This window comes from Tamandua tetradactyla, chromosome 1 (genome assembly GCF_023851605.1).
Source record: "Tamandua tetradactyla isolate mTamTet1 chromosome 1, mTamTet1.pri, whole genome shotgun sequence".
In the NCBI taxonomy this organism is placed as follows: domain Eukaryota; kingdom Metazoa; phylum Chordata; class Mammalia; order Pilosa; family Myrmecophagidae; genus Tamandua; species Tamandua tetradactyla.
In genome coordinates this window covers 182,424,195-182,447,732 of record NC_135327.1, presented here as the reverse complement: position 1 = coordinate 182,447,732, position 23,538 = coordinate 182,424,195, and the positions used below count along the sequence as shown (strand labels likewise).

General features: G+C 35.8%; 1 protein-coding gene across 3 annotated transcripts in view; it reads right to left on the bottom strand.

Annotated features, from left to right (window-relative positions):
* Positions 1–23,538, bottom strand: part of UBN2 (ubinuclein 2) — a 113,446-nt gene that overhangs the window by 51,295 nt on the left and 38,613 nt on the right. For all 3 annotated transcript variants that reach the window (XM_077144932.1, XM_077145001.1, XM_077144858.1), the window contains exon 7: positions 2,744–2,814. In XM_077144932.1, coding sequence (XP_077001047.1) covers positions 2,744–2,814 — 71 coding nt within the window. The remainder of the gene's footprint in view (positions 1–2,743; positions 2,815–23,538) is intronic.

Here is a 23,538-nt window from a genome sequence, read left to right as displayed (position 1 = left end):
TCCATCTTTATTTCCCTTATTGTATATTACACTGCACAAACTAGACATTTAATAGCGTGTTAGAATTATTCAGATTCTGCAATTCCTACTCCCAATAATAAATTAAGTTTTGGGAAAGAAAACTTTTAAGTTGTTAAATATTAAGTTTAATAACAATTTTAAAAAAAGAGGAAAAGAGTTTTAACAGGTATATTCTCAGCAGAACAAGCTTACTAATAAATAATTGAAGTTCCTCCCAAAACAGAAGAATTATACCTGGCAGCTGCTACTGCAGAAAGATAAGAAGAGATGTTCATTAGAAGGCCAAGGTCAAACTGGGACACTTGGCAAAAAACTGAGTACAAATCACCACATTCAATCACAGGAGAAGCTGCAGATAACTTAAGTGCCTCATAAATTTGCAAAATTTTTGGTGTTAGAGAAGTCAAGCAAACAATAAAAAAATGGCAAGGATTTATTTAAGATCTGTAAGAACCAGAAAGTTGAATACAGAGGTTTATTTGGAAAATAACCACTATGATCATGAGTTCTGTATATAAACATTTGGTGTGTTATCAATATGTAGTTAGATCTTTAATAAAAGTCTAGACTCTGGGTAGAAGGCCTTCTAGTTTGTCCTGTTATTGAAAGTTAGTTGAAAATAAAATATAAACTTCAAGTACTAAGAGATTCCAGGTAAAGGGCAGAAGAAGAGCTACTCAGAACTCTGATTATAGAATCTGGAACAGTGCTGATGAGTAATGATTATAATGTTTATGGAGTATGAGTTTAAAAGAGAACTGGGGGGCGGGCCGCGGTGGCTCAGCGGGCAAAGTGCTTGCCTGCCATGCCGGAGGACCTCGGTTCGATTCCCGGCCCCAGCCCATGTAAAAAACAAACAAACAAACAAAATACAATAAAACAAGAAAATGTTTAAAGATGTTTCCCTTTCTTCCTTCCTTCCTTCCTTCTCTCTGTCTTTCCTTCCCTTCCTCCCTCTCTCTTTAAAAAAAAAAAAAAAAAGAGAACTGGGTAAGAGGGTATGAGGGTGGTTCCGTGATAGAATTCTTGCCTGCCATACGGGAGACTCAGGTTCAATTCCTGGCCCAAGTACTTCCCAAACAAGGAAGGAAACCAACAAAAGCAAAAAAAAAAAAAAAAAAAAAAAAATTCAAAAAATGGTGCCGTAATTACGGGATACTTACATGGAAAAAGAATGAAATATGACCCCACCATAAAGCATACAAAAAAAAGAAGGGAACTAGGTGAAAAAGGAGATGGGGCAGAGAAGTAGTATTTGCTTTGCTTCCAGATAGAATCAATCTGAAAATCCCTAAAATAAAGAACAGAAGGAGAAACTTCCTTGCTAGCAGCATATTAGGTTATATGTTTCATATGTCCAAACATTTTTTAAGTACTCCAGGATACTGAGAGAGTATAATAAGAGCAATCAGACCTAATCCTTCCTTCTTTGTATCTCATGAGAAAGTGTCTCCACTATGTATTTAAAAGACAGGGACAAAGTACTAGAAATACTGCTTTCCTGTTTCTTCTTATATGATGCTCCTGGACCACCAAAAGTATGTATGCCCTATTTTCATCAGAGAGGAATAAAACTTGCTGTTTTCTCAATGATCACTTCTTTTTTGCTCAGTTCTGCTTGCAACCAATTATATACTCAATTCCTGAAACCATTAGCCAAAATCTATGAGCTAATAGGTTTAAGTACACCTTATTTTGTCACAACATGAAAACCACACCTTTACTGGGATGAAACACCAACCCAAGAGTGCAAAATTATATATCACAAACCATCCTTCACTCTCTCTTTCCCAATCTAACTTTTGTTTTCTCTACATTGCTTCATCCCACCTGATTAGGTTTTGGTGTCAACTTGGTCAAATGATTATGCCCAGTTGTCTGGTCAGGCAAGCGCTGGCCTGATGGTTGCTACAAGGATATTTCAAGCCTGGATAATAAACTGGAAGGCTGGTGTATTAAATCATCAGTTGACTGCATCTGTGATCAACTAAGGCTTGTTTCCTATCAATAAGGTAATCCAATCAGTTGAAGGCTTTTAATGAAGAAGGGAGATTCTTCCACTTCTCTTCAGCCAGTGAGCCTCTTCTGTGGAGTTCATCCAGCCCCTTTACAGGAACTGTCAGCTTCACAGACTGCCCTATGGATTCTGGATTCTTCCATTCCCATGATTGTGTGAGACACCTTTATAAATCTCATATTTACAGCTCTCTTCTGTTGGTTCTGTTTCTCTAGAGAACCCTAATATACCATCCTACAACCATAATTCTTCACTACACCACACTTTCCATTTGACTATAAATATTTCTATGAATTATAATTGACCACACTAGATGATAACAGAATTATTTCTCTCCATGTCTGAATAATGAAAGTAGGTGGAAAATTATATCAAATTATCCATAAACATGCTGAGTCTCCCAGAAAGGTATTTTCACATAAGGTAACAGAAAATACATTTAAATCTAGATTAATATTCAATCTCTACCGTGGCCACTTGCTCTGGCAGATATAATATTGGAAGATTTGACTATCAGAAGTGGTCCTTGAGAGCCATGATATGCAGAAGCCTAGTTCTGCTGAAAAACAAACATTAATCATATATGCTGTGGAGCTGAAAAGAAAGAGCTAATGCATGAGATTAGACAACCACTTAGCATCTGTAGCTCAAAGACCTGCTATTGCTTTAAATAAGGTTTTTTAATTAAAGAAGAAAATTACTTACTCCAGAAGAATATTATTCATATCCTGTGTAAAGAATTTTTTCCTTCCTTCTTCATCAAAAAGTTTGGCAGCCTAGAAAAACACAAGGATGTCAACAAAACCCACAAAAAACATTACTTTGAGATGAAAATCTATGAGAAAATCCGAAGTACTTCAGATCAATAGAATACCAAATCAGCTGTGATCAAAAGTCAAACAAATTCATTTGAGAGATATTGCATTTGCTTCCTGAAGCAGCTATAACAAATCACCACAAGGTTGGTGGCTTACACAACAGAAATTTATTCTCTCTCAATTCTGGAGGCTAGATCAGTATCAACATGCTGAAATCAAGGTGTCAGCAGGGTTGTGCTTCCTCTGGGAGCTCCAGGACAGAATCCATTCCTTGCCTCTTCAAGAGGTGGTTACCAGCATTCCTTGCCCTGTGGCTACATCAACTCTAATCTTCAAGGCCAGCGTCTTCAAATCTTTCTGCTCTGTCTCCACATTGTCTTTCTCCATTTGTGTGCAGAATCTTCCTTTGCCTTCTTCTCCTAAGGAATTGCACTTAAGGGCCACAGGATAATCTAGGATAATCTCCCCATCTCAAGGTCCTTAATTTAATGACATCTGCAAATCACCCCTCCTACTTTTTTCTTTTTTTCCTTTTTGGCCATAAAGATAACATTCACACGTACCACAGATTAGAATATGGATACATTTAGGGGAGTCATTTTTCAGCCTACCACAAATATAATTTAAAAAATTATGTGAGCCTAAGAACATAAAAGAATGAAAGATCGATTTTCATTAAGCATAAAGGTCTTTAGAATTGAATTGAAAAGACATTTAGAAATACTACAGGTCAAAGAAATGTAAAGACTATTAATCATGTAGTCAATTCAAACGGAAACTGCAGAATTTTGTGAACAGAAGAATTTGGTAATGAATTGAAGAATACAGACTCTGTGAAGAGGTCCTTAAGTTATGGAGTCACTGACAATTATAAATAGGGTTCACCGCATTCAATCAGGATCCCTGACAAGAATCTAGTCAACAATACAGCTGAAATTGTGGCTGAGGACAACTGACTATATATAGGGGGAAAAAACAAACCTTAGTTATGGCAACAAAGAAAATGAGCAGATTTTGTAATATCCAACAGGAGGTAAAAAGTCAAACAAATAGTGAATAATTAAATAATATGAACATGATGGCAGAAGTGTTGAAATAAATTTAAAAATTTTAAGAAGACCATTTAACTGATGATTTTTGGCAAAAGGAAAAAACAGTATTAAAAAGATGCAATGTGAATAATAAACAGTGCAGCATTTTTAGACTCCAATAATTATGGGTCATACCAGGTATGGAACAGAAAATAAAATAATCCTTTGCCTGGTGAATACATTGCTTATCGAAGGCTTAAAGTAAATAAAGATTAAATACATTTATTCTGAAGAAAAATACCTATAAATAAGAATTGTTGAAGGAATTTTAAGCATTATAACCTAAAAGCTTATATAAATCTTAACTACAGAAACTAGATTTAGTCACCTAGTATTCACAAATATGCATACAAATATACAAAATGCCATGCAACAATACTTATTGGCCCTACCTCTGATGTATTTTTTTCTAGTCCACTTCATTAAAAAAAAAAAAAAAAAGCTAGTCTTTACCCTCTAAAGTGACTTCAGAACCCATTAATAGGTCTCAATCCACAAAATAATAGACAAAGAATTGTTTCCATAGCTATGTACTAAAGAGTAATTTCCTTGTGGGTAAGGCATTTAGAGACTGATGGTCCTGACTTTGAATTCTGACTTAGAATCTATCTGACTTGGCAAATGTAAAACTCAGTTTCTTCATCTATTAAATAGAAAAATACTAACTACCCTACATCATTGTTGAAAGGATTAAACTAAACAATAAATAAAAAACACTAAATCCAGTCAGGATTTATTGACTGATTGGTAAATGGTGCCTTGTAAAGTTGTGTGACATAGCTAGCAGCACTGTACCCAATACACAGTACTGCTTTTTGCTAAATAAACAATAAATATTATTATTAGTAACCACTTATTGAAAAACTTAGATCATTATTACTAGCACTTTTTAAAATTTCCTAGAAGAAATTAGATTTTAGGGATGGGGCGACCTGGAATAGCAGAAAGCATGTATGATGAAGTGAGATGAACTTCTCATTAAAGTGGTTCCACCATTTAGTAGTTTTGTAGCCTTACACAAGTTAATTAATTTACCTCCATGTCAGTTTCTTGACCACAAAAAGAAATAATATCTGTACATCACACATAAGATTGCTGAGATGAAATAAAACAAATATCTATGTTTATAGATTGTATATCTTTCAAAAAAGAGCACAGAAAATGCAAGTGACTGAAAACAAAGGATGGGTGACGGAATACTAAAATAGAATATTAAAAAAAACAACTAAAGATCAATTATATTATTATAACACATGTAGGCAAGAGAAAATCATTTGTTAGAAGATAAGACTCAGATGAGGTCAATAAACAAATTTCCATTTACATAATAACTTTAAGAGAAAGAGTTAAAGGAACTCCAGTGATTCTTAGATTTATACTAAAAGCATGGGCAACAAAAGAAAAATCTGATAAACTGAACTGCATCAAAAAAAAAATGTTCTTTTGTGCATCAAAGAACATTATCAGGAACCTAAAAAGATAACCCACAGAATGGGAGAAAATAATTGGAAATCATATATCTGGTAAGATTTAAATATCCAGAATATTTAAAGGATTATAACTCATCAATGAAAAAGATAAACTACCCAATTTAAAAATCAGACATTTATCCAAAGAAGATATACAAATGGCCAATAAATACATGGAAAGAATATGCTCAATAGCATTAGCCATAAGAGAAATGCAAGTCAAAACCACAAGAGATACCTCTTCATACCCACTAGAATGACTATAATTAAAAAAAAAGAAAGCAAAGAAAGGGAAAATAACAGTGTTTACAAGAGATGTGAAGAAATAAGAATCTCCATGCATTGTTGCTGGGAATGTAAAATGGTGCAGCTGCTATGAGAAAGTTGGTGGTTCCTCATAAAGTTAAGTATAGAATCACAATGTAAGCTAGCAATTCCATTTCTAGGTACATACCCAAAAGAACTGAAAAGAATTGAAAGCAGGTATTATAACAGATATATACATATTTTAATGTATTTTTTATTAATTAAAAAATTACAAGAAGGAAACACAAACATTCTTAGCATATGATCCTTCCGTTATACATATATAATCAGTAATTCACAATATCAATCACATAGTTGCATATTCAACATCATGATCATTTCTTAGAACATTTGCATCAATTCAGAAAAAGAAATAAAGAGAAAAATAAAACGAAAACAGAAAAAAAGAAAAAAAAATTATACATACCATACCCCTTACCTCTCCCTTTCATTGATCACTAGCATTTCAAACTAAATTTATTTTAACATTTGTATAACAGATATTTTTCACCAACATTTTGAGCAACATTATTCACAACAAGCCAAAAGGCAGAAACAATCCAAGTGCCCATCAGCAAAGGAATGGATAAACAAAATGTATATAAATACAATGAAATATTATTCATCTGTAAAAAGGAATAAAGTCCTGATACACGCTATGACATTGATGAATCTTGAAGACATCATGTTGAGTGAAATAAGCCAGACACAAAAGGGCAAATTGTACGATCTTTCTTATATGAAAATTCACAAAGGCAGAAAGTAGATTATAGGTTACCTGTGGTAGGGTGGGTAAAAGGTGAATGGAGTGTTATTACTTAATGGGTGCAGAGTTTCTGTTTGGGGTGATGGAAAGTTTTGGCAACAGTGGTAATGGTTACACAACATTGAGAATGTAATTAATACCACTGAAATACATACCTGAAGGTGGTTACTATGGGAAATTCTGTATTTATGCTACCACAGTAAAAATAAAAATAAACCCACAGAACCATACCACACAAAGAATGAACCCTAATGTAAACTATGGACTTCATTTAACATTAAAATTTTAATAATATTGGTTGATCAATTGTAATAAATGTGCCACACTAATGCAGAACATTAATAGGGAAAGCTACCTGTTTATCCGTCACAGAGGGGGAGAGGGTAAATGGGAGCTCTTCTTTCTGCATAATTTTTTTATAAACCTATAATGGTGTTAAAAAATAAAGTCTATTAAAAAAGTAATAAAATAAGAGAACTCAAAATGATTCAAAGTAAATGAATAAAGCCAGGCCATGCAAAAATAAAGAGAAATGCAAAATATAGAGAAAGGAGTCACTAGAGTAAAATCTGACAAAGTTGTCTCAAGGTGAAAAGCATTAACAGATCAAAATGGTCACCACAATGAACATACAGTCATTAAGAAGCTTATGGGAGGATTGTAAGAAGATGGGGGAGTAGGAATAATACCCTCTACCAGAAGAGCTATTAAAAAGGCAAGAATTGTCTGAATCTACTATTTTGAAACTCTGGAGTCCAACAAAACATGTGCAGCATCCAGGGAACAGCATGAGGAAGAGGCTGGTAAACTGTGATAAATACTGGTAATGTGCACTCTCTGCATGGCCAATCTTCTAATCTTGCAGCAGGCAGCTGCTTGCTGATGCCAGAATGGGACATAAAAACCCAGTTCCCTAAGATACCCAGGAATATAGCCTAAGAACTGATCACAGTTCTTAATTAGCTACTTCAGATCACCGGGGGCCCAACTCTGAGGGCAGTCACTGTTCCAAACAGCTCTAGATAAAGGCTACAGAGGAGACTCAAGGGTAGTATGCTTCCTCAGAGTTGCAGAGAACAACGAAAGGACTGCACTTACAGGGTAAGGGCAGAAACAAGAACACACAGCTTTGGGGAGCCTTGAGGGAAGCTCCTGGCACTCTTTCTGGTCCCTTCCTCAGCCCCTCTCCAGAGCAATTTAAGCTGGTCAGCTTTTCCTTTGTGGGTCTCTGGCCTTATTTTATTTTTTATATTTTATTATTATTATTTTTTACATGGGCAGGCACCAGGAATGGAACCCGGGTCCTCTGGCATGGCAGGCAAGCATCCTTGCCTGCTGAGCCACCGTGGCCCACCCTCTGGCCTTATTTTAGCTGAGAAAGACTGACATAGGAAACTTCTCTCCAGTGCACTCTCTCTCCCAGAATTTGTCCTCCTGGGCAAAAGTAGCTCAAGACAGCCAAAGCAGATTAAGAAACAACTGAGGCAAAGGATTACCATAAGTCTTGTAGAGGAACACTCAGTAGAGGGAGAAGGTCTACTTTCTGAGGAATACAGGGGGTAGTCAAATTCCTGTAAACGGTGAAACTGCTAAGGCCACAAGTACATAGGCCCAAGACAAGATGCAGATCCAGAAAAGACAAGAAAGGACCCTGCACTTTGCTTCTGCCATGGGCTGAAACTTCTGATAGGAAGGCTGAACTCTGAAGGACAGCAAGAGCCAATGCAAAGCCAATTAGAAAAGACTGTGAAAAGTGTTTTTTGCTTGCATTTGCTTGGATTTGTTAGCTTCTGACACTCAAGAAAATCTCTGTCATACTGCCAGCTGAATACAAACTAAAGGATATCTAAAGGAATAAATCCCAGACTTAATATTTTAAAATATTAAAATGTACAGTGTATAACACGTTTACAAGATAAACAAAGAAACAGGAATTGATGGTCCACCCAAAGAAAGACAATAAAAATCCAGAAAATATAAATGAAGACCAGACTGTGGACACAGCAGAAAAAGACTTATAAAAATCCACTAAACTAGGAAAGAAATAGCCACTTCAACAAACAGTGGCAGGGAAACTGGATTTCCACGTCCAAAAGAATGAAGATGGACTCCTACCTCACACTATATATTAAAAAGAATTCAAAATGGATCAAAGACCATAAGAGCTAGACCTATTAAGCTCCCAGAAAAATACATTGTGCTAGGCAATGCTTTCTTACACCCAAAGTACAAGCAACAAAAGAAAAAAATAGGTAAGACCTCATCAAATTAAAAACTTTTGTGCATCAATGAAAGTAAAATGACAAACTTCAAAATGGGAGAAAATACTTGAAAACTATGTATCTGATAAAGGTTTAATATCCATAATATATAAAGAAATCCTACAACTCAACAACATAAAGTAAAAAAATCCAATAAAAAAATAAGCAAAAGACTTAAGCAGACATTTCTCCCAAGAAGTTAAACAAATGGCCAATAAAACATGAATAGATTCTTTATATCATTAACCATCAGGGAAACGCAAATCAAAAGCAAAATGAGATACCACTTCACATTCACTAGTATGGCTACTACTAAAAAAAAACCCCACAAAATCACCAGTAGTTAGAAAGGATGTGGAAAAATAGGAACACTTTTTCATTGTTGGTGGGAATTTAAAATGATGCAGCTGTTATGCAAGACAGTTTGGTAGTTCCTCAGAAAGCACAGAATTACCTTATGACCAAGAAATTCCACTTCTAATAATAAACCCAAAAGAATTAACAGCAGGGTCTCATGACATGGCAAGCGAACTCACTGCCCTCCCCTCCTCTACGTGACTCCCATGGGTGTAAATCTCCCTGGCAATGTGGGACAGAAATCCTAGAATGAGCTGGGACTTGGCATCAAGGGATTCAGAAAACCATCTCTACCAAAAAGGGGAAGTGAGAAATGAGAAAAAATAAAGTGCCAGTGGCTGAGAGATTTCAAACAGAGTTGAGAGGTTATCCTGGAGGTTATTCTTATGCATTACACAGATATCCCTTTTTTAGTTTATGGTGTATTAGAATGGCTAAAGGGAAGTACCTGAAACTGTAGCGCTGTTTTCCAGAAGCCATGTTTCTTAAAGATGATTGTATAATGACATATAGCTTCGCAATATGACTGTGTGATTGTGAAAACCTTGTGTCTGATGCTTCTTTTATCTACAGTATGGACAGATGAGTAAAAAATATGGATAAGAAATAAGCAAATAATAGGGGGAACAAAGGTTAAAATAAATTGAGTAGCTTGAAATACTGGTGATCAATGAGAGGGAGGAGTAAGAAGCATGGCATATATGAGTTTTTTCTTTTTTCTTTCCTTTGCTGGAGAGACGCAAACGTTTGAAAAAGTGATCATGGTGAATACACAACTATGTGATGATATTGTGAGCGATTAACAGTAACCATGTCAAAAATGTTTATATATGTCAAGGATATTTATATGTTTGTTGTTTACAATAAAAATACTGAAAAACAAAAAGAAAACAGGGGCTTAAACAGACATTATTCACAATTACCATATGATGAAGGGACCCAAGTGTCCATCAACTAAAGAATGGATAAAGAAAATGTATATATACACAATGGAATATTATTCAGCTGTAAAAAGGAATTGAAGTTCAGATACATATGACAACATGGATGAACCTTGAAGACATCATGTTAAGTGAAATAAGCCTGACACAAAAGGATAAATTGCACGATCTCACTGATATGAAATAATTAGAACAAACAAACTCACAGAGTTAGAAAGCAGAATACTGGTTACCGGGGGACGGGGTTTAGAGTAGGGAAAAGGGAATTAATGCTTAAATGGTAGAGGTTCTATTTCAGATGATGGAAAAGTTTTGGTAATGGATGGTGATGAGGGTAGCACAACATTATGAACATAATGAACACACTGAATTAAATATATTTTGAATGTAGTAGGGAACTTTTAGTATATATGTTACTAGAGCACTTTTTTTTTTTTTTAAGTCATGGGGCTGTACAACAAAAACAGTGAACCCTCAGTTATAAACCATGGACTCTAGTTAATAGTACAATTTTTAAAATGTGGTCTCATCAATTGTAACAAATGTACCATGCAAATGGCAGGTGTTAATAATAAAGTAGTATATGAGGAAACCTTATTTTTGTTTTTTTGTTTTGCATGGGCAGGTACAGGGAATCAAACCTGGGTCTCCAGCAAGGCAGGCAAGAACTCCGCCTGCTGAGACACCATGGCCCGCCCGGAAACCTTGTATTTTATGTATTTTTTTTTAATTAAAAGGAAAAAAAGAATCTCAGGGTCAAACAACACAGCATAAAAATAAATACAGCAAAATCTATGGTAAACACAAGATATAACTGAAAGAAACACCAGCAATGAATACTGTGTCGTGCTTCTCTAAGTTCTGGACTGATGAAGTAGATCAAAATATAATAAGGAAGGACACAAGGGAATGCATTAGTAAGTCATGACCTCAGAAGAAATATTAATGCACATAAATAGAAAAAAATAATAGAATTGATAAATTAAATCCAAAGGCTAGTGTTAGAAAAATTAGATACATGTCTCACTCTATACTATACAGATGTGCAGGGATTAAAACCCAGAAAAACAAATTATTAATAGTGGTTCTCTTTTCTGGGGGTGGAGAATGACAGATTATGAGGGATCTTTCCCTAAGCATGAAATACATTCTGTATGCTTTGTAGTACTTTTGTACTTAGAAGAAAAGACAGAAAGTGTCACTGTTAGGAATAAACATTCTAAAGTAATAAAAAAGGGCATTTTATGGTAGGTTTGGTACATTTTAAGTAAAAATAAAATCTTCCTGCTAAAATGGAGATGATGTATGATATAATTGCATTTGTAGCTAGTAAAACAAATGAAGATTATAAATACAAGTCAATTTGGAGAGGAATATATTTTGACATGCAAAAGCTGACGCTTAGGGTTGTCCTCATGGAAACACCGAATGTATGCTTAATGAAAGCAGCTGATTAGCTAGAAGGGATTAGTTGGTAAAACAGATTTAAAAATAACTAGATAACATAGTTTGGGCCAAGTTTCAGCATTTTTCCTCAATGTTACTATCTGTTCCTCCTTCTCCATTTTCTTCTATGACTATGTAGTCCACAGAAATTGTATTCATGAAACATACGCAGAAAAATACTCATACAGTGAACTGAAACAATGTAAGAATCAACTGTATCCATGTTATATTTTTTTCTATTTAAAAAATTATACATACATATAATTTTTATTATATACAGCCAATGCCAAAAAGGAAATACGGAAAATAAAAACTTGTTATAAGGACATTGGGATTGTTGGTATTACATTTTTCTTTACAAATGCATATACCGACAGGAGCTAAGATGGCCGCTTAGCGAGGTGGGGGATTGAGTTCATCTTCCAGAGCCCGGAATACTACAGAACAATTGCTGGAGCCACATGAGAGACAGGATACACAGCCTATAAGAGTCTGGAAAAGCCAAACTAGCTGTGATCCCATCCAGAACTGTGATTCCCCCACACTGTGGCGGCCGGCGCACCTCCCCAACAGGGCTGCTTCCCAGAGGGGAAAGGAAAGAGACTTTACCAGAGCAGGGGCTGAGCTCAACCAAGCTCTAACTGTGGAATTAATCAACTAATTCTGACTACTAAAAATACACTCCCAGCTCAGATGAACCTACAATGTGGAGGTTGCTGGGTTTTGCCCCAGGACAGAGGGGGCAGAGCTAACGGAAAAATAGAAAAAAAAAAAAGAAGAGGTTTTTTGGATTTGAAAAGGTCTGGCCCTAAAGGAAAGGAGGGGGCACATAGGGACTTGAGATACACAGGGCAATATTCCAACTTAAGCTCTTGATTGGCAAACCCAAGGTGCAGGGATCCTAGTCTGAAAAAGACTTTTCTTTTTCTTTTTTTGTGGCTGTGCTTTTACACCTTGACTACTCTTTAGATAGAGCTGCAAGGCTTCTCATGCTCCAACTGCACCAGGCATAAGGAGAACTGAGCTAGTTTGAGTGCTGGTCTGGAGCCTATGCATTTCCTGGGAGAGGGGTGGAGCCCCGCTCAGGTGGAATCCCTCCCTCAAGGAATTCAGACCCCCGGGTCTGGAAAAGTGAAGCGATTGAAACCAGACTACAACCGTTCCTCTGCCTCAACCACGACCCAGCAGGGAGAGTCTGGTGAAGTTAAAGGTAGTGCATTACCTTATGCCGGTGGGACTCACTGGTAGAAAAGCACCACATAATGGGCAGGATAGGAAAAACGCAGAATCCAGGGGCTTCATAGCAAAGCCTTTCAACCTGCTGGGTTTCACCTTCAGGGAAAACAAATGCAGGTGATTCTTCCTCCAGAGAGGAAGTCAGTCTGGTCTGGAATCATCTGGCTGGGGTATATAATACCAAAGCAGACCCTCCTATGCGAGGGGGAAAAAAGGTACCATACAGGCAGAGCAAGAAACAAAAAAAAAAGAAATGAAAAATTCTGATCTATTAAACAAAACCTAAGCTAGAGGAGTAGAATAAGCTGAACTGAATGTCAAAGAACAGACAGACAACAAAGTCATCCAGCAAGAAAATCCTAGGTAAAAAAAAATGAAAACAATCTCCAGAATAAACTAATTAAGGGAATTAAATGCCTAGACATTAGCAAAAAATAATGAATCATACTAGGAAAACTGAAGACATGTCCCAGCCTGTGCTGGTTTGAAAGGAAGTATGCCCCCTAAGAAAAGCCATGTTTTGATATAAATCCCATTTCTTAAAGGCAGAATAATCCCTATTCAACACTGTATATTTGAAACTATAATGAGATCATCTCCCTAGTTGATGTGATTTAGTCAAGAATGGTTGTTAAACTGGATTAGGGGATGACATGTCTCCACCCATTTGAGTGGGTCTTGACTGGTTTACTGGAGTCCTATAAAAGAGGAAACATTTTGGAGAAAGAGAGTCAGAGAGAGCAACACCACGAAGCAGAGAGTCCACCAGCCAGCGACCTTTGGAGATGAAGAAGGAAAACACCTCCCGGGGAGCTTCACGAAACCAGAAGCCAGGAGAGAAAACTAGCAGATAATAACACTATGTTCACCATGTGCCCTTCCAGCTGAGAGAGAAGCTCTGACTGTGTTCGCCACATGCCTTCTCACTTGAGAGAGAAACCCTGAACTTCGTCAGCCTCCTTGAACCAAGGTATCTTTTTCTGGATGCCTTTGATTGGACATTTCTATAGACTTGTTGTAATTGGGGCATTTTCTCGGCCTTAGAACTGTAAATTAGCAACTTATTAAATTTCCCTTTTTAAAAGCCATTCTGTTTCTGGTATATTGCATTCCAGCAGCTAGGAAACCAGAACACAGTCAAAGGAATAAACCAACAATTCAAATGAGATATAGGAGTTGAAACAATTAATTCAGAATATTTGAACGGACATGGAAAACCTCATCAAAAATCAAATCAATGAGTTGAGGGAGGATATAAAGTAGGCAAGGGGTGAACAAAAAGAAGAAACAGAAATTCAGAAAAACAAATGACAGAACTTAAGGGAATGAAAGGCACAGAAGAAGAGAAAAAAAAAAACAATGGAAACCTACGATGTTAGATTTCAAGAGGCAGAAGCTAGAATTAGTGAACTGGAGGATGGGATAACTGAAATTCGACAAACAAAAGAAAATATAGGGAAAAGAATGGAAAAATATGAGCAGGGACTCAGGGAATTGAACGACAACACGAACCACACGAATATATGTATTGTGGGTGTCCTAGGAGAATACAAGGGAAAAGGAGGAGAAAAACTAATAGAGGAAATTATCAATGAAAATTTCCCAACTCTACTGAAAAACTTAGAATTACAGATGCAAGAAGGGCAGCATACCCCAAAAAGAATAGATCCAAACAGATGTACTCCAAGACACTTACTAATCAGAATGTCAGGGGTCAAAGAGAAAGAGAGAATCTTGAAAGCAACAAGAGAAAAGCAATCTATCACATACAAGGCAAACCCAATAAGACTATGTGTAAATTTCTCAGCAGAAACCATGGAGACAAGAAGACAGTGGGATGATATGTTTAAGTTGCTAAAAGAGAAAAACTGCCAACCAAGAACTCTATATCCAGCAAAATTGTCCTTCAAAAATGAGGGGGAAATTAAAACATTTTCAGACAAAAAATCACTGAGAGAATTTGTGACCACAAGATCGGCTCTGCATGAAATACTAAAGGGAACACTAGAGACAGATCCGAAAAGACAAGAGAGAGAGGTATGGAGAAGAGTGTAGAAAGGAAGACTATCAATAAGGTAAAAGAAGGAAAATTAGATATGACATATAAAATCCAAAAGGCAAAATGGCAGAAGAAAGTACTGTCCATACAGTAATAACACTAAATGTTAATGGATTAAATTTCCCAATCAAAAATACACTGACTGGTAGAATGGATTTAAAAACAGGACCAATTCATATGCTGTCAACAGGAAACACGTCTTAGACCCAAGGATAAACATAGGTTGAAACTGAAAGGTTGGGAAAAAGATATTTCATGCAAATAACAATCAGAAAAGAGCAGGAGTACCTATACTAATATCCAACAAATTAGACTTCAAATGCAAAACAGTTAGAAAAGACAAAAACACTATATACTAATAAAAGGAACAATTCAACAAGAAGACATAATAATCATAAATATTTATGCACTGAGCCAGAATGCTCCAAAATACATGAAACGAACACTGAAAACACTGAAAAGAGAAATAGACACATATACCATAATAGTTGGAGACTTCAATTCCACACTCTCATCAATGGATAAGAACTCTAGATAGAGGATCAATAAAGAAACAGAGAATCTGAATAATACAATAAATGAGCTAGACTAGACATTTATAGAACATAACACCCCAAAACAGCAGGATACACCTTTTTCTAAGTGCTCATGGATCATTCTCAAGGATAGATCATACGCTGGGTCAAAAGCAAGTCTCAATAAATTTTAAAAGATTGAAATCATACAAAACAATTTCTCAGACCATAAAGAAATGTGGATAGAAATCAATAATAGGCAGAGTGCCAGAAAATTCACAAATATATGGAGGCTCACAAAACTCTAAACAAGTGGGTCAAGGAAGAAATTAAAAGAGAAATCAGTAAATATCTCAAGGCAAATGAAAATGAAAACAAGACATATCAAAATTTATGGGATGTAGCAAAGGCAGTGCTACGAGAGAAATTTATTGCTCTAAATCACTATATCAAAAAAGAAGAAAGAGTAAAAACTGAGGAAGTAACTGTCCACTAGAAGAACTAGAGAAAGAACAGCAAACTAACCCCAAAACAAACAAAAGGAAAGAAATAATGAAGAACAGAGCAGAAATAAATGAAATTGAGAACATGCAAACAACCAAGAAAATCAACAAAACCAGACGTTGGTTCTATGAGAAAATAAATAACATTGATGGACCCTTAGTGAGGTTGACAAAAAGAGAAGAGAGGCTGTAAATAAATAAAATCAGCAATGGTATAGGAGACATAATCAATGACCGCACAGAAATAAAAGAATTAATGAGAGGATATTATGAACAAATTTATGCTAGTAAACTCAACAATGTAGACGAAATGGACAACTTCCTAGAAAGGCATGAACAAGCAACACTGACTTGAGAAGAAATAGACGACCTCAACAAAAGAACCACAAGTAAAGAAATTGAATTAGTCATTAAGAAGCTCCCCAAAAACAAAATTCCAGGACCAGATGGCTTCACATGTGAATTCCACCAAACATTCAAGAAAGAATTAGTACTAATCCTGCTCAACCTCTTCAAAAAAACTGAAGAGGAAGGAAAGCTACCTAACTCATTCTATGAAGCCAACATCACCCTCATAACCAAAGCCAGACAAAGATATTACAAGAAAAGAAAAAATATAGACCAATCTCTCTAATGAATAGAGATGCAAAAATCCTCAACAAAATTCTTGCAAATTGAATCCAGCAGCACAATAGAAGAATTACACACCATGACCAAGTAGGATTCATCCCAGGTATGCAAGGATGGTTCAACACAAGAAAATCGATTAATATAATACACCATATCAACAAATCAAAGCAGAAAAACAACATGATCATCTCGATTGATGAAGAAAAGGCACCTGACAAAATTCAACATTCTTTCCTGTTGAAAACACTTCAAAGGACAGGCATAGAAGGGAACTTTCTCAAAATGATAAAGGCAATGTATGAAAAACCTACAGCTAACATCATCCTCAATGGGGAAAAACAGAAAACTTTCCCCCTAAGATCAGGAATAAGACAAGGATGCCCACTATCACCAATGTCATTCAACATTGTGTTGGAAGTTCTAGCCAGAGCAATTAGACAAGAAAAAGAAATACAAGGCATCAAAATTGGAAACAAAGAAGTAAAACGCTCACTGTTTGCAGATGATATGTAACTCTAAGTAGAAAACCCTGAAATATCCACAGCAAAACTACTAGAGCTAATAAATGAGTACAGCAAAGTGGCAGGGTACAAGATTACTCAAAAATCTGTAGTGTTTATATACACTAGTAATGAACAATCTGAGGGGAAAATCAAGAAAAAAAATCCATTCACAATTGCAACCAAAAGAATAAAATATTTAGGTATAAATTTAACTAAAGAAACAAAAGACCTATACAAAGAAAACTACAAGAAATTGTTAAAAGAAATCACAGAAGACCTAAATAGATGGAAGGGCATACAGTGTTCATGGATTGGAAGACTAAATATAGTTAAGATGTAAGTTCTACCTAAATTGATTTACAGATTCAATGCAATACCAATTAAAATCCCAAAAACTTACTTTTCAGAAAGAGAAAAACCAATAACCAAATTTATCTGGAAGGGCAGGGTGCCCCGAATACCTAAAAATATCCTGAGGAAAAAAAAATGAAGTCAGAGGTCTCAAGTTACCTGACTTGAAGGCATATTACGAAGCTACAGTGGTCAAAACAGCATGGGATTGGCATAAAGACAGATACACTGACCAATGGAATAGAATAGAGCGTTCAGATATAGACCTCTCATGTATGGACAACTGATCTTTGATAAGGCAGTCAAGCTAACTCACCTGGGACACAACAGTCTCTTCAAGAAAAGGTAACTGGAGAACTCGATAGCCACATGCAAAAGAATGAAAGCAGATCCATATCTCACACTCTATACAAAAATTAACTCAAAATGGATCAAAGACCTAAACACTAGATCTAAGACCATAAAACCGTTAGAAGAAAATGTAGGGATATATCTTATAAATCTTAGAATAGGAGGCTGTTTCCTAAACCTTACACCCAAAGCACAAGCATTGAAGAAAGAAAGAAAGAAATTCTTTCCTCAAAATTAAACACTTTTGCGCATCAAAGAACTGAACCAAGAAAGTAAAAAGACAGCCTACACAATGGGAGACAAAATTTGGAAATCATATATCATATAAAAGTCTAGTATCCAGAATATATAAACAGATCGTTCAACTCAACAACAAAAAAGACAGCCAACCTAATTACAAAACAGGCAAAAAAGACTTAAACAGATACTTCTCAGAAGAGGAAATACAAAAGGCCAAAAAGCACATGAAAAGGTGCTCAATTTCTCTGGCTACGAGGGAAATGCAAATCAAAACCACAATGAGATATCATCTCACACCCACCAGAATGGTCATTATCAATAAAACAAAAAACGTCAAGTGCTGAAGAGGATGTGGAGAAAGAGGCACACTTACCCACTGTTGGTGGGAATGTCAAATGGCACAACTGCTGTGGAAGGCAGTTTGGCGGTTCCTCAGGAAGCTAAATATAGAATTGCCATATGACGCTGCAATACCATTGCTAGGTATTTACTCAGAGGGCATGAGGGCAATTACACAAATGGACATTTGCACACCAATGTGCAATTTTGTGCATACCACTGTGCAATGTGGAGCAGCATTATTTACAACTGCGAAGAGATGGAAACAACCAAAATGTCCATCAACAGATGAGAAGCTAAACAGTGTATATACATACGATCAAATATTATACAGCTGTAGGCAGAATAGTCATGAAGTAAGTAAGAACATGGATGGACCTTAAGGACATTATGCTGAGTGAGATTAGCGAGAAACAAAAGAACAAATACTGTATGGTCTCACTGATATGAACTGACATTAGTGAATGAACTTGGAGAATTTCAGTTGGTAACAGAGACCATCAGAAGATAGAAATAGGGTAAGATATTGGGTAATTGGATCTGAAGGGATACAGATTGTGCAACAGGGAATGATTGTAAAAATTCAGAACTGGGTAACACAATACTACCTAACTGTAATACAACAATTTTAGAACATGGAATGAAGCTGAATCTGAGAATGACAGAGGGAGGAGGCCTGGGGGTACAAATGAAATCAGAAAGAAAGACAGATGATAAAGACTGAGAGAGTATAATCTAGGAATGCCTAGAGTATATAACGATAATGACTAAATGTAGAAATTTAAAAATGTTTTTGCATGAGGAAGAACAAAGGAATGTCAATACTGCAGGGTGTTGAAAATAGACGGTAATTAGTATTTTAAATCTTTAACTTATGTGTGAGACTAAAGCAAAAAATGTTTATTTGGTACAAAATTTACATTTTTTAAAAATATTTTCTCTTTAATAACATGGAACAGGTAGCTGACAGTTACCAAATTGTGTGCTCTCTGTGATTCTCCACTTTCCACTTCATTTTTCATGATTTTCTCTCCATTATTTCAGTAACAGAACCATTACCCAGTGTTTTTTTAAAAAACTATATGCAAAGGACCAAATAAAGAATAGTACAACAAAATAGCATAGAGACTCCTTTGTCAAAAAAATATGTAGACACAACAGAATACTGAGCAGCTGCAAGAGGAATGACGCTGTGAGGCATGCTACTAGGCGAGTGAACACTGAGGACAGTATGTTGAATGAAATGTGAGAAACAAAACAGCAAATACTATCATGTCTCCCTCATATGGACTAACTATCATATATAAACTCAGAGAACTGAAGTCAAGAGCATGTGCTGTCAGGTTGGGCTTATTGTAAAGGGTCCTAGGTTGTGAGCTCTTATAGCAGTCACATCTGTTCAGGAGTTGTAACTGTTATCTCTAAGTTCTGAGATACTAAGATATTGTGTAAAAACCTGTCTGTTCTCTGTAGCAGCTAAGACTGAGAGTTAAAGCACTGAAGCTATGAAAGTTGGCATTATGCCATACGGCTACTGTTTAAAAAGAGAAAAAGTGATCAGATATTGACTAGAGATATGAATCATCTGGACTGGACTAAGGTAAATCAGAATACAGAGTAAAGGATGATATGGTACATATTTTTCTGTTATTAATAAAAGAAAAAAAAGAAATTAACCCAACATATAGAAATCATTCCATTCTACATATGCAATCAGTAATTCTTAACATCATCACATAGATGCATGATCATCATTTCTAAGTACATTTGCATCGATTTAGGAAAAGAACAAGCAAAACACCAGAAAAAGATATAGAATGTTAATACAGAGAAATAAAATAAAAATAATAATAATAGTAAAAAAAAAGAAAAGGAAAAAGAAAAAAAAAGACAAACAAACAGACAGACAGACAAAAAAAAACCTATAGCTCAGATGCAGCTTCATTCAGTGTTTTAACATGATTACTTTACAATTAGGTATTATTGTGCTGTCCATTCTTGAGTTTTTGTATCTAGTCCTGTTGCCAGTCTGTATCCCTTCAGCTCCAATTACCCATTATCTTACCCTGTTTCTAACTCCTGCTGGACTCTGTTACCAATGACATATTCCAAGTTTATTCTCGAATGTCGGTTCACATCAGTGGGACCACACAGTATTTGTCCTTTAGTTTTTGGCTAGACTCACTCAGCATAATGTTCTCTAGGTCCATCCATGTTATTACATGCTTCATAAGTTTATTCTGTCTTAAAGCTGCATAATATTCCATCGTATGTATATACCACATTTTGTTTAGCCACTCACCTGTTGATGGACATTTTGGCTGTTTCCATCTCTTTGCAATTGTAAATAATGCTGCTATAAACATAGGTGTGCAAATGTCCGTTTGTGTCTTTGCGCTTAAGTCCTTTGAGTAGATACCTAGCAATGGTACTGCTAGGTCGTATGGCAATTCTATATTCAGTTTTTTGAGGAACCGCCAAACTGCCTTCCACAGTGGTTGCACCATTTGACATTCCCACCAACAGTGGATAAGTGTGCCTCTTTCTCCGCATCCTCTCCAGCACTTGTCATTTTCTGTTTTGATAATGGTCATTCTGGTGGGTGTGAGATGATATCTCATTGTGCTTTTGATTTGTATTTCTCTAATGGCTAGGGACATTGAGCATCTCTTCATGTGCCTTTTGGCCATTGTATTTCCTCTTCTGAGAGGTGTCTGTTCAAGTCTTTTTCCCTTTTAGTAATTGGGTTGGCTGTCTTTCTGTTGTTGAGTTGGACAATCTCTTTATAAATTCTGGATACTAGACCTTTATCTGATATGTCATTTCCAAATATTGTCTCCCATTGTGTAGGCTGTCTTTCTACTTTCTTGATGAAGTTCTTTGATGCACAAAAGTGTTTAATTTTGAGGAGCTCTCATTTATTTATTTCTTTCTTCAGTGCTCTTGCTTTAGGTTTAAGGTCCATAAAACTGCCTCCAATGGTAAGATTCATAAGATATCTCCCTACATTTTCCTCTAACTATTTTATGGTCTTAGACCTAATGTTTAGATCTTTGATCCATTTTGAGTTAACTTTTGTATAGGGTGTGAGATACGGGTCCTCTTTCATTCTTTTGCATATGGATATCCAGTTCTCTAGGCACCATTTATTGAAGAGACTATTCTGTCTCAGGTGAGTTGGCTTGACTGCCTTATCAAAGATCAAATGTCCATAGATCAGAGAGTCTATATCTGAGCACTCTATTCGATTCCATTGGTCGATATATCTATCTTTATGCCAATACCATGCTGTTTTGACCACTGTGGCTTCATAATATGCCTTAAACTCAGGCAGCGCGAGACCTCCAGATTCATTTTTTTTCCTCAAGATACTTTTAGCAATTTGGGGCACCCTGCCCTTCCAGATAAATTTGCTTATTGGTTTTTCTATTTCTGAAAAATAAGTTGTTGGGATTTTGATTGGTATTGCATTGAATCTGTAAATCAATTTAGGTAGGATTGACATCTTAATTATATTTAGTCTTCCAATCCATGAATATGGTATGCCCTTCCATCTATTTAGGTCTTCTGTGATTTCTTTTAACAGTTTTTTGCAGTTTTCTTTATATAGGTTTTTTTGTCTCTTTACTTAAATTTATTCCTAGGTATTTTATTCTTTTAGTTGCAATTGTAAATGGGATTCGTTTCTTGATTACCCCCTCACCTTGTTCATTACTAGTGTATAGAAATGCTGTAGATTTTTGAATGTTGATCTTGTAACCTGCTACTTTGCTGTACTCATTTATTAGCTCTACTAGTTTTGTTCTGCATTTTTCTGGGTTTTCGACGTATAGTATCATATCGTCTGCAAACAGTGATACTTTTACTTCTTCCTTTCCAATTTTGATGCCTTGTATTTCTTTTTCTTGTCTAATTGCTCTGGCTAGAACCTCCAACACGATGTTGAATAATAGTGGTGATAATGAACATCCTTGTCTTGTTCCTGATCTTAGGGGGAAAGTTTTCAATTTTTCCCCATTGAGGATGATATTAGCTGTGGGTTTTTCATATATCCCCTTTACCATTTTAAGGAAGTTCCCTTGTATTCCTATCTTTTGAAGTGTTTTCAACAGGAAAGGATGTTGAATCTTGTCAAATGCCTTCTCTGCATCAATTGAGATGATCATGTGATTTTTCTGCTTTGATTTGTTGATATGGTGTATTACATTAATTGATTTTCTTATGTTGAACCATCCTTGCACACCTGGGATGAATCCTACTTGGTCATGATGTATAACTCTTTTAATGTGTTGTTGGATACGATTTGCTAGAATTTTGTTGAGGATTTTTGCATCTATATTCATTGGAGAGATTGGTCTGTAGTTTTCTTTTTTTGTAATATCTTTGCCTGGTTTTGGTATGAGGGTGATGTTGGCTTCATAGAATGAATTAGGTATTTTCCCTTCACTTCGATTTCTTTGAAGAGTTTGAGGAGAGTTGGTACTAATTCTTTCTGGAATGTTTGATAGAATTCACATGTGAAGCCGTCTGGTCCTGGACTTATCTTTTTAGGAAGCTTTTGAATGACTGATTCAATTTCTTTACTTGTGACTGGTTTGTTGAGGTCATCTATTTCTTCTTGAGTCAAAGCTGGTTGTTCATGGCTTTCCAGGAACCCGTCCATTTCATCTAAATGTTGTATTTATTAGTGTAAAGTTGTTCATAGTATCCTGTTATTACCTCCTTTATTTCTGTGAGGTCAGTAGTTATGTCTCCTCTTCCATTTCTGATCTTATTTATTTGCATCCTCTCTCTTCTTCTTTTTGTCAATCTTGCTAAGGGCCCATCAATCTTATTGATTTTCTCAGAGAACCAACTTCTGGTCTTACTGATTTTCTCTATTGTTTTCATGTTTTCAATTTCATTTATTTCTGCTGTAAGCTTTGTTATTTCTTTCCTTTTGCTTCTTTGGGATTAGTTTGCTGTTCTTTCTCCAGTTCTTCCAAGTGGACAGTTAATTCCTGAATTTTTGCCTTTTCTTCTTTTCTGATATAGGCATTTAGGGCAATAAATTTCCCTCTTAGCATTGCCTTTGCTGCGTCCCATAAGTTTTGATATGTTGTGTTTTCATTTTCATTCGCCTCGAGGTATTTGCTAATTTCTCTTGCAAATTCTTCTTTGACCCAGTCGTTGTTTAAGAGTGTGTTGTTGAGCCTCCACGTATTTGTGAATTTTCTGGCACTCCGCCTATTATTGATTTCCAACTTCATTCCTTTATGATCCGAGAAAGTGTTGTGTATGATTTCAATCTTTTTAAATTTGTTAAGACTTGCTTTGTG